Genomic DNA, 12,057 nt, shown 5'->3' with positions numbered 1-12,057 from the left:
CCTTGGCCAGGACCAACCACTGGGGCTCCCCCGGGCTGCCTGTGCAGCGCCAGGGCCACGCGGTGCCCTGGGGATTCTGTGAGGTACTGGGTGTCGCCTGGAGGGTGGGGTGCTGTGCAGCTCTGTGTCTGTGCCCCCCCCAGCTCAGTGCTGCTCGGCTCCCAGCACTGCTAGCCTCCGGCTGGGTTCTGTGGGAGCAGCCCCAGCTTCACCCCTGTCCCATCCTTGGTCCCAACTCCCACCCACTCACATACCGGCAGCTGCCGCCTCCATGTTGGAACAATTTCCCGAGTGCCTGTGGGTGACAGGTCGTTTTTCAAAGCAAATGGGGTATGGCTGAGCCAGCACCCCCCTGCCACCAGCTGCTACCAAGGCCAGGACCTTCTGAGGCAGGGCCCCTGCCCGCCTCCGTGGCCAGGACAGTCCTTGGGATTTGCTCTGGGCAGTGTCTGTGCTGCCCGGCAGGGTGGGACTGGCCATGCTGTGCTGTCCCCCTGTGCCCCCTGTGGTGCCCCTGCTGTGGGGCTGGCTGCTCCGCGGCCTCCTGTTGCTGCCACACCACCACAGCTCAACATCCTGCTGCTATTTATTGCTGTGCCCCTGAAAGTTTGTGGTCAATTGTAAACCACTGTGACGGTGTGAAATGCAGGCGAAAAGCGCTGTTACGGAAGCAGCTGCCCGCTGGGGCCTTGTGTGGCTGCTCGGTTGGGGGCTGCCCCCCCAAGCCCCATCCGAGCTCAGACGTGGCTGGCTTGCAAGGGGTTGCTTGCGTTTGGGAGAAGATCCGCTTGCTGCTGGAACTGGTGGTGAAGACCCACTGGGGTCCCCGAGGATGGAGGTGGGGACAACCCTTGGTGGGCCGTGACCTGTGCCAAATGTGGCTCAGCACCCCAGCCCAGCTCTGTGCTGCCCAGCACCTTCTCCAGTTAATGCTGGTGAATAAAATGGGCCCCCCTGTCACCCCCTCCCCAGCTTGGGCAGTGGGACTGAGCAAAGGGCCGTTATCTGAACACAGGGCTGGGAATGGAGCATGCAGGGCTGGCAGGAGCGTTAACCATGGGCTTCTCTGGCCATGGGATGCATCCAGGAGCAGCAGCCAGCCCTGCAGATTGTTTCAGGAGTCAAGATCAAATAATAGACATTTGGCTGCAGGGGGGCAGGGGAAGGAGCCCCCGAGGTCCTCAGGCCTGCTTCTTCCTCAGTTCATGTCTGACACCAGCCGTGCCAGCCTGGCGGGGGCTCCAGCTTGAAAACCTCCAAGGACACAGAGCCGGCTCCAAAACTCATCCCACACCCTCCTAGATTAAAACCAAGGAACAACCCCACCCTTGGTTCTGAGCCTCCCAGACCAAAATTTTTGGCTGTTACTCCTCACAGCAGCATCTGGCACCGCCAAGAGAGTTTGACTCCACCACCTCTTGCCAAGGAGCGTACCCAGGTGTTGCGTGTGCAGCCTGCTCCAGCCTGCGCAGGGAGGGGCTGCGTGGGGCCAAGGGGTCGGGGCCTGCACAGCGAAGCCGTCTTCGTGCAAGGACCATGGTTTTCTGCATAACGTACAGCACCTGCCAGCACAGGAGGCACTGCAGCCCAGCAGCCGCCTGGCAGAAACCTCAGCTCATGGCTGTGAGAAGTGCTTTCCTGCCAGTGACCCCAGAGAAACCTTCAGCAGCTGCGCTCAGGGGGACTTGGCCGGTTGGGCCAAAGAAAAGGATGCACGCTTTTACAGCCCGAAGATTTGAGCTCTTGGGCTGGCGCATGCAATTGAATGAGCTTGTCCCAAGGTTTTGACTAACTGGGAATCTGGTCCCAAGGGTGTGGGAAAGCTGGAAAGCAGCACCAGCCCCATCCACCTGCCCATCCCTTGGCTGAGCCCCCTCCCTGGGCATCCCAACTCCAGCTGGAAGAAAGAGGTCTAGAAAACACTGTTATTTTACAGGGCCCAACCCTAACCTCGGTGCTGCCTCTTGAGGAATGCTCATGCCACCCAAAGAAATGTTTTGTTCTTTATTAAACTCGTATCTCAACTTATACTTACCTTTGGGGTTTTGTGTTTTTACTAGGAAAAGCACTTGCTTATGTGAAAAAAGTTTACTTTTCCCAGTTATCCTTGGGGTAATAAAATATATGACAGACCTCTCTATAAATCTTGTTTGGCTTATCTCTGTGAACCACCATGGCAACAAAACTCTCTTCTTCATTGCCTCCCTTCCAAACTGCTAAAATCTTACCTATTTCACTCCTTGTCCACAGGCAGCCTGTAGCTCTGAGCTCTCCTGCTTCACACCATCATGAACAGAACTCGGTAAGCTTGCAGCAACCCCTGCTGTGGTATTATTTTCTCTTAACTCATTTCATTGTCATTTTAATATTGTTTGCCTGCCTTTTGGTCTGTTGCTGTATTTTCATAAGGGAACTCAGGGAAGACTTGTTTCTCATGAGTAGTTAGCTGGCATTAGAGCACAGTGCTGCATGTACATCAGCTCTTCTCTAGCGTATGTTGCATCCAGCACTTGTTTTTTACAGCAATGAACTTCATGTAGTACTTGGCAGCCAAGTGTCCTTGATAGCATCCTGTCTTCCTTAGACTGAAATGTACATTTTTGTCCACTTAATCATTTTGTTGCTTCATCACTTGCTCATTAATACAACTTGACAATTTTTCCCATTTCTCACCTTACACACAGTTTGTGATTTGTGAAAACATTTTGTCTTGCTTCCTGCCAATGACCTCCTCAAAGGTCTTCAGAAAGTTGAAGCATGAGGCTGACCAGGGCTATCTGTGACCATGAGTTTAACCCCTTTCCAGCCCCAGCTAGCTTTCTGTGAAAGTGACGATGACGGACATCTGAAACTTGAGAGCAAAAGCTGGATCTGAGGAGCAGAAGATTAAGAAATAGTTGTGTTAAATGACTGGCTGCTGCACATCGTTCCACCAGCATGTGGTGCAGGGAGCAGATGTGCCAACCTGCCCCCTGCCTTTTCCTCACAACTGCTTTGTCCCAGACTTTGCAGGTTAATTTTGTGTTATACCCATGAAACATGCCAGTGCAGAGCACCATCTGCCAGGGAAGGCAGCTCCCAGTGCTCTCCTTTCTTTGGAGGCAAGTGGCAATGTGCCCCTCTCCCAAGTCTCCACCCTGTCAAAGCTGAAGGTTTTTTTGCATTGCAGCTCTCCAGCAGCTTTAGACAGCCTCTTCCAGTGGATGCCTGACCACACTGCTCCCACAGGGCTGTCTCTTACAAGAGATGGCCAGTGCTACCCCTTCCCCAGGAAAGAGTTTGCCTTTCACACTACGAGACACCAGAACTGACAAAACCAGTAGGGGCATCTGGTTGTGCCAAAAGAAACAACATGAGTAACGCAGGGTAACAATGAAACTCAGTTATAGCTTTATTTAATAACTGGTACAAAGTCCCCCTCAGGTAGAGCCTCCCAGTCCCATTCCCTACCTGAAATGGAGCAGAACATGAGTGTGATCCTCAGAGGAGCTGGCTCCCAGTGAGTCAGGACTGCTCAACAGTTACAAAAGGATGTTTTGCTCATCTATTGAGGCCTGTAGTAGCCTGACCACTCTTCCCTTTTCTCCCATTAACAGCTAGACCCTGGCACGCAGCAGGCATTTGCCTCCTGCCCTTTATGATCTGGCCAGATGTAAAAAGGCAGCAGAACTGTGAATTCCACAAAGACAGTAAATATTACCTGCACAGACTCATTCGCTGCTCACACTTCTGACCTGACTTGCATGGACAAACATGTGCCTGCTGGCTGTCATTAACATTTACCAGTATTTCCTGAGCCTCAGTTAATACCCTCTGCAGATACCCTGCCTGGGGCTGGCAGCAGTGGGAAGCAAAGCTGGCAGTGCAGATTTCTGGATATCCACCTGGTAAGAGGCACTGCTGCCTGTTTCACAACATACTTGAGGTTAAAAGATGCACCTGTGCCAGGGCAGAAGAGTGATTAGGTTTTAACTGCAGCTGGCCCTTCTGCAAGAGAGGCCAAAGGTCAGCAGAGGTGGTTTGGAAGCCAGGGCTGCTGCAGTTTAATGCCTTGTACTCGGTAACAGTGCATCTCAGTTCAGTAAGTTTACTTGTTAATTGCTTTGCCCTTTCAGGAGGCTCCGGTAAGAAATCACTCTGCTCCTTCTTAACATACATACAGAGATGAGGCCAAGACAGTATTTCTGACCATTTGTTTTCCCCATGGCTGCCTGGCATGCCAAGAGTCCTGGGAGCACAAAGACCTTCTGATGAGTTCTGTGCTCCAGGCACAGCTCTGTCAAAGAGCATCACCTGCTCCAGCACCTGGAGTTTCAAATCATCACGGTCTTGCTTTCCCATGTCCCACAGATGCCATTCCAGCTGCACCACAAGGGTCCTTTAGCAGAAGCACAACTAGAAAGCAATTCTAAACCTCACAAAGCCACAGAAATTATATTTAAATGAAGAGGGGAGACAATGGCTGTCATCTGGATCGATATACAGCACAGACAGGAGATGGTATCAGCATGTACAGTAACATGACTTACTAAGACTGCGGAATGTTAACGACTTTTAAAGAGGCTCTGATGCCAGGAACATACAGAAAGGACAGTAATGCCAAGTACAGACTACTAAGGAGGTGGCAGCTCAGATGGGCATGCACAAGTTAGAACAGTTAATGCCATGTTGGGTGAAATGCTAGATTCTGAGTGGGTTCAGTGGGGGTGAGTGGAGTTGTCTGAATCCAGAAGAGGGGCTCCTGCCTAACAGGATACTTCCATGGTTTGAGGTGCATCCTGGAGATCAATTCCTTCTGGGGTTCCAGCACTTCCTTCACCATGGTTGCTAGTATGAGACCGGCTGCGGACACTCTCACCAGAGCCCACGCTAGAGGAGGAGTGAGTACGGGAGCGCATCAGCCTGGTCATACTAGCTGCTGGCACTGCAAGAAAGAACAGGCACAGGACTTAGAAAATGAGGAAGTTCCTAGGGCAAGTATCACAGTCACTCGGGTATGTGTCACTGGGTAAGCACAAAAAAAGAGCTATACCCTCAGGAAGAAAACTGACTCTTCACTGCCAAAATCAAGTCTTTGCACATCTAAAGCAGCATGTTTAAGGCCCAATTTCAAAAGGTCCAAGGTGAGCAAATTCCAGAAGGGTAACTGATCATTTGCAAGTGCAGTCACAGTAGGTGTCTGTGCAAACCAAGGCAGCTGTTGTACAGATGACCTTTTGAAGTCAGTCTCGTCACTCTAGAAAACCACAGAGCTGAAGTCATGCAACAATCAACAAAATACAAATGAAAGGTGAAAAACCATAGTGTACAATTGATCAGCCTAGCCCACAGCAGGCCAGCAGGACATGCTGAGACAAAGCAATGCACCCAAAGAATCATTCAACTCAATACACAGACGAGCCAAGGCAGATGCACAGTTGAAGGTACCTGACTCAGTGCTTAGGTGGCTGAGTTGCACATAAGGGACTGGAAACAACATGAGACAAGGAAAGGGATGAATACAGGGAAGAGCCAATTAGTTGCAGTGTGTGACTAGCAGCTGCACTGCTCCTGGGATCCCCAGCTACGTTCCCTTCCACTCCCAGCTTACACATGGTGCTGAAAGTTCCCAATATTTGTGAAAAAAAGCTGATAGTGAGCATCTCGGGGAAACCAGGGTGACTCAAAACGTTATCAGGGCCAGATCTCTTCAACGCCTTTAGCTGGAAACCTGGTGACCCTACCCCTGCACTGTATACACCACAACTGCTGAACAGAGGTGTCATTTTCCTATGGCAGGGAAAATGGGGTATACTCTGTAACTCCAGATATGCAACAGAAATTCATGTCTTTCCTTGAGTTGACAGCATCAGATTTCTGCTACAAGCCTCTTCAAGACATTACCTTCCACCTGCAGTGTCAGTACAGGCACGTCCAACAGTTTTAGCCAACGTGCAGATGGCACAAGAACAGCTGTTGAGGAACTGGCTTGTGCATTTCTAGAAATGGCAAACTGCTGATTTGCTTCTCTTGCTCTCCCTGAAAGAGGAGGTCTTGCTGGCCAAGATCAGCAAGGCCAACACAATCTTGCTCACCACAGTTGGGAAACCCATTCTGGGATTAGCCACTAATTCTGGGAGCAGAAAATTACCCGCTGTCCTTCCCCAGTGCTGTGCATCCTACTTGCAAGAGATGTGACCCTCAAAGCGCTGCTGAAGTCCTTGCTGTGATGACAGCACTTGCTGACTTAACCAACACTGGGAACGTAAGAGACGTTAATGTTTAAATGCTCTCAGGCTGTGAGGCTGAGGGAACCTTCTCACATGACACCCTCCTCTGCAGGACCAGGCCCTTCTGGCCAGCCTTGGAGAACCCCGTTGTCCTACTACATTCATGTCAACTACACACAGCTCTAAGGAAAAGCTTCTTTTTTAAGGAAAAATCCTCACACCCATGAGGTGGCAAAGAACTTCTGGCTATGTGGAGACCACTAGGAGTGTCACAGCTGCCACGGTGGCCATGCTTAGTGGTTAACCAGCCACATGAGCAAACTCCTCCCATAATTCCAGCTTTTGAAGGTTCATCATCCACAGAAGGGAACTCCTAGCCCTGGCAGGCAAGACAGAACTGTGCCAAGGTGCCTGCAATAGAGACAGAGGTGTTTAGCGCACTGAGAAGCCCTTCTGAAGTCCCCCAGTCTCTGGAGTACAGAGGGCAGGGGAGCTGAACAGCTGTCAGTCTGACACACTCAGGAGACAATGTCTTCTGCCTCCAAGCACAAGGAGGAAGCCATAGGGCAAGGCGTGCACTCTGGGCTCCCCAGGTGTCTCAGAGGTCACCCAGCTGTTGTACCAGGTGTCTCAGAAGACACCCACCTCTGTACTGCCATTAGAGGGTTTCATTCTGAGATACTGCTTAACCCTTGCGAGAGTGTGAAAGAGACAGGTATTGTCTGAGGGGAAAGGAAAGAACTCTCATGTACCGATCACAGCCTGGGAGGCTTGTACTGCTAACTCCTTCCCCTCCAGAGAAGGTATGCACAGCAGCTTTCAGATCATTTACTGTTCTTGGGAACACACTCTTCTGGACTGGCACAAAGACAGACTTAAAAGGTTTGACCAACACCAACAACCAAAAGGGGTCACCACTCCAGCTGCAGTGCAGATTAAACACGTTATGGAACAACACTGGTTTGCTAAGGCTTGTTAGCACACTAGATTTTCCAGCACGATGGGTATCTTGGCAACCACATTAACTCATGGGTGGGACACGGATGCCAATGGGCTCAGATGGATTGGAAAAGCTGAGTCCCCTTCACAACAACCCTGCCCCAAACCAGAAAACTGTGTCTGCCACTTACTGTAGCCCATTCCCTGCACAAAGTACTTGAAGGCTTCAGTCAGCTTGCCAGGCTGTGGAAACAGAACGTGTGCCTTTAGTGTGAGCAGAGCTGTACAACCCAAATGCCATGGGAAAGCCAAGAGGCATTTCTCACCTGAACCACCTGGGGCAGGCCTCCACAGTCAGCCATCTGCAACAGGAAAAAAAAGGGAGCTTGAACTGTCCTTCCCACCCCAGGAGGACAACCCCAGAACCATGCCAGCACTGCCAACCCCACCACGGCTGATGGCACCAGGCTGCACCGCTACATGAGGCACACTCCTATCATCTTGTCTCTAAAGCCAAAAGAAGGCCTGGTTGATCTGTCTTCCGGGAACCTGTTGCTGAAGGAACCCAGCACCTTGAAGGCCACACTACCAATTGATCTCAGGCCATACTCTAGAAGCCCAGGAGTAACCCTCCACTATCACGGCTCCTCCTGCCACTGATCCCAAACCTCTCACTTTGCACTCCTACACAGCAGCTGTCTGGTACACTGGTGGAGCCATCGGTGAGGACGGGAAGGACTGGTATAAAGCCAGAAAAGGTAATGTTGCTGGCAGAGAGCAGGGTGGAGCCCAGGCACCTCTGCTAACTCACAGCAGGTCCTCCCTGTCAGTTGAAGGTAACACAGAAGTGGCCATAAAGCAGGGATTCAGGGACCCCCTGACAAACTCTTCTCTTCCAAGTCTGGCTCCACACAGGAGAGAACACAGCCCTGAATGTCTGCAAACTTCTTAAAGCTAAACGTATGGAAGGTAAAAACCTAAGTGCAGCTAGCCTCAGCAAAAATCATGCCTCTGTGCAGGCTGGAATGATTCTGGAGCAGCACTCACCTTCAGAAGGGTAGTTTTGGTTGGGTCAAGACGTGAATTGCATTCAACCTAAAATAAAAGGAGGAAGGAGGGACATGATATCACACAGAAAACTTGAAGAGTTACATGTGAAATGCAGAACAGCTGCACCAGAGGCAGTGGCTGTCTTCAGCAGTGGGAGCTTCTCTGGGGCCAAGAACTGACCAAGAAAGCAGAAAGCATGTAGGAAGAGAACAATGAATAAAAGATGCAGGGAGGAAAGGCAGGTGTTCCTATCCAAAGGGACCTTGTGGTGAACAGAATGTCACTGTTCTGAGATGCAGCTGTAACTTCAAGGGAAATCATCCCCTGGTTTTGGGGATGCACAATGAACCCCTTGCAGCATCTTCTGGGCTCTAACAGCAAGACTGGGAGGGAAGGAGACTTCTGTGCAGTGCAGCACAGAGGGAGATCACTCAGTCCCCTGGCCAGCCGAGGAGGCCATGGCCACCTCTTCTCTGTTAGGCTGCTGCGAAAAGGAAACAGGTTGGGGTCCTACAGGAAATGTAATCCCAGCAGGAGAGATTATCACAAGCTGGGAACCTGTGCAGCCAGATAGGCAAGCCAAGATCCAGAAGACCCTACCCTGTTCCCCACTGTGGCTGGGAAGCAGTAAGAATCCTCAGGGATAGTATCCTAGCAAAGTCAAAACTTGCAGAATGTCTCGGACTTCCAGACTAAATAGACTGATGGAAAGGGATGAGGCCATGACCAGAAAAAGCCCTGCAGCAGTTCTCCATGCGCAGCTCCTAGACCCAAGCTACTGCTTTACAAGACTCCTACACTCTTCCATGGTTTCTTAAGACAACTGCTTTTGTTCACAAATCCCTGGTCTCCCCACAATCATTTGCTGAAGGGAAGAAGCAACATCCACCTCAACCACGCTGCACTGTGCCATGCCCCATTTATAACTGTGCTGGGAGGGAAGTGGTTTATAGGCGTCTGCAGAGAACAACAGGAAGGAGATGCTTCTCAGTACTGCTTTCCTATGATGCAGTGCTTTTGCAGGGCTCTGTGTGACTCTCCACCACAGGAACTGGAGTCACACTGCTTTTTTTTAAACCCCAGGTAGCCTCAGTACAACAGCAAGAGAACAGTCAGTAATGACTTGAGCTAACTCTAGGCAGCAGCTTGGCACAGCCTGGGGAAAGACGCAAGTTCCTGAAAGGGGTCCTCTGCATCACTGTTGAGCAAGGTGCTTGGGCACAAGAACTCTTATTCAGATCCTGCCGTCCTCACCTTAGAGCTGCCCTGCAGGGCCATTAAGTCTCCCAAGCCTTGGCTCTCCCACTAGTGCCTGATAGGTCTCAATAGCTGGGGGACTGGAAAAGAGCTTGTGACAAAAAGCCACTTTCTGTGACTGGGCAAGGTGAAAGCGCTGTGGGGTGAGGCAGGTTTGCTAAGTGATTTGTGGGGCTAATGTCATGAGAGGAAAGAGTTCACGTATACATACCACTGCTTCCACAGCAGGTGAGTTGTCACCAACAACTAGCAAGGCAGGGCACCTGATCAAAAACCAGAAAAGAGATGTTACAGTGCATCTAAGAGATTTCTGAGAAGGTTGAGCTCTGTGAACAAAACAGCCCCGTGAAAGGTTAACAACCCTCAGCAAAATCCCTACCTGCCACCACACCGTGGCATTTTGTTGTACCAAAACATCCTCCAGGGCTTGCACACGCATCCATACTGTCCCCTGCATTCACACTCACTTCACTTAATATGTGTACTGTTGCACACATATTAAGAAATAAGCCTAGGGCTGGGAGATACACCATCCCAGGCTGCAAAAGGCAGCATGCTCTCTGAAATGAACATCTGTTAGGAATAACCACATCCAAGAAAGTTTAATGCCTCTGAGGCTGCCTAGTGCTCAGCACTGTATTTTGGTTTGGATTTTAGAAAGAAAGAAACACAAAAGATGTTGGGACATATATTGAAAAATGACACAGTATCAGAGCCTCTGTTGGCAAATCTGTGCCTTCATATCCATTTTTATATGTATTGTAATGCTAGAAGAACAATTAACATTCAATGTGTAAAACATGCACAGGAGATCACTGACCAATTGGCTGTGAATTTACACTACTCATTTGCAGATCAAGATAAGAAAGGGTTGACTCAAGGCTCCACTTTTTTGTGTTGACTAGATGAAAAAAATTAGACTAGAGGGGCTGTGAGCCACAGACCTCAGAGCCAGTGGAGTACCACCTCTAAAGAGACAGAAGATCTATAATACAAGTCTACTGGCACAGAGACCCACACTTACACAAGAACTATTTTAAGGGTCTACAGATCCCTGTGAGTCACTTGAATGGACAGATAGTGCTCTGTGGGTTACAGCTGTCTGCATGACAGAGCAGCATGACTGGCTTTGCCTGGAGACCAAGCAGGGAAATCCACCTCTTTTAGGTTAGTCAAGACCTAGAGGGTTTGGCTGTGGATGCCTGAAACATTCCTGGGACTGGCAGAAGCAGAAGTGCATACAATTTCCAAGGAGTAAAGAGCAAAGCGCAAAGCCTGGGCAGCAGTCTCTGAGCCCTGGCTCAGAAGTGCAACTTGCAACCTTCTTGTGCTTTATATGATTATATAAATTATATATTATATGATGGAGATAATTGAACTTTTTTGCTTTCTTGCTTGGAATCTGAAAATTTACTTATACTTTCTCTGTGCTACTTATCACTAGTTCTCCAGCATCTGTCCTTTCTCAGCTGTACCCTGCCACAGACTATCCCCTCCCAGATGAAAGAGTCATTGCCAAGGTGGGAAAACAGCACTGCATTCAGAATCCACTTCCATCTCTGGGAGATTTGTGCAGGTAATATTTTTCAGCAAGGTGGCGGAAGGCAGCGGCAACAAATAAAAACCTGCCTCCCTCACTTTTCCATGCAAAACAACCAAACTAACAGCTCAGCAAGTACAGTGAGTGCTGGATAGATACACTTATTCCTCTGACCCTGTCTTCTGAAGAATCTCAGTGTTTTCTTAATGAAAGGCTTTCCAGACACCTCTCTGCCCCATTCTCGCTGACAGCACTGCACCACAGCCTGAGACTGACTTGGACAGTTTTCCTGATGCTTAGGCTTGTGGAGTTCTTGCTGAGTAGCAGCAACAGCTTTTCTGCTGAAAGGACTGCACAGTAAAGTAACTGAGACAGGCTGATGAAAAGCAACTTACTTGAGTGTTTTTGCAGTATTTTCATTGATGCCAAGAGCTGGTCTCTCAATTTCCAGGTCTCTACGACTGAAAGATAAAATAGAACAATTCTCCATTAAATCAGCAGAAGAAACAGGTTATCACTTCCTGTGTCATGCCACAAGCAGGAGCCCCAGCAGTCACCACGAGAAAACAGGATCCATGCTCTCATGGCAAGCTTGCTGTGTACCTAGAGATGACCTACTGAGGTGTGAAAGGGTCATCCAGGCATGAAGGCTGAGCTTGGCACAGGACACAGGCTTAGGACAGAGGTTCATGTGACATAATATCCAACAGAATAATACATATGGCAGCAAATCTACTGAGCAGGGAAGCTACAGGAGCAATCTAGCAGGCAAAAAGGTATCCTGTACCTGTTGTATGAGGTGAGGAACAGCTGAAGGTTATCTTGGTTAATGTCCTGCGCAATATGAAGCCTGTATGTTTGGATCAAATCTAGATTTGCCTGCAGTTCCTCCTGTACAACAGCAGAAGAATTGAAAGACAGGGAACATCATCTTTTTCACAAGTAAAGACATGATACTCATAAAAATACTGAAGCATTAAACTGCCTCCATACACATTCATTCCCCTGTGAACAGTAACACAGACGGCACTGACTCCAGACAACAGTAGTACCTGGGCTACA

At 49.6% G+C, this 12,057-nt stretch overlaps 1 protein-coding gene across 6 annotated transcripts in view; it reads right to left on the bottom strand.

The window, feature by feature from the left end:
- Positions 1 to 3,367: 3,367 nt before the first annotated feature.
- The window catches only part of NDRG3 (NDRG family member 3), a 42,880-nt gene continuing 34,190 nt past the window's right edge, over positions 3,368 to 12,057 (bottom strand). For 4 of the 6 annotated variants that reach the window (XM_040608316.1, XM_040608315.1, XM_040608318.1 and 1 more), the window contains 8 exons: positions 11,783 to 11,886; positions 11,391 to 11,456; positions 9,667 to 9,718; positions 8,196 to 8,243; positions 7,475 to 7,510; positions 7,340 to 7,391; positions 5,428 to 5,466; positions 3,368 to 4,924 (listed from right to left, as the gene is read on the bottom strand). In XM_040608316.1, the coding sequence (XP_040464250.1) occupies positions 4,746 to 4,924; positions 5,428 to 5,466; positions 7,340 to 7,391; positions 7,475 to 7,510; positions 8,196 to 8,243; positions 9,667 to 9,718; positions 11,391 to 11,456; positions 11,783 to 11,886 (576 nt within the window). In that variant the 3' untranslated portion in view covers positions 3,368 to 4,745. The remainder of the gene's footprint in view (positions 4,925 to 5,427; positions 5,467 to 7,339; positions 7,392 to 7,474; positions 7,511 to 8,195; positions 8,244 to 9,666; positions 9,719 to 11,390; positions 11,457 to 11,782; positions 11,887 to 12,057) is intronic. The other 2 variants (XM_040608319.1, XM_040608317.1) reach the window with 1 other exon arrangement.

Source organism: Falco naumanni, chromosome 10 (genome assembly GCF_017639655.2).
Source record: "Falco naumanni isolate bFalNau1 chromosome 10, bFalNau1.pat, whole genome shotgun sequence".
NCBI classification, from domain to species: domain Eukaryota; kingdom Metazoa; phylum Chordata; class Aves; order Falconiformes; family Falconidae; genus Falco; species Falco naumanni.
This window is presented reverse-complemented; position numbering and strand designations above follow the sequence as displayed.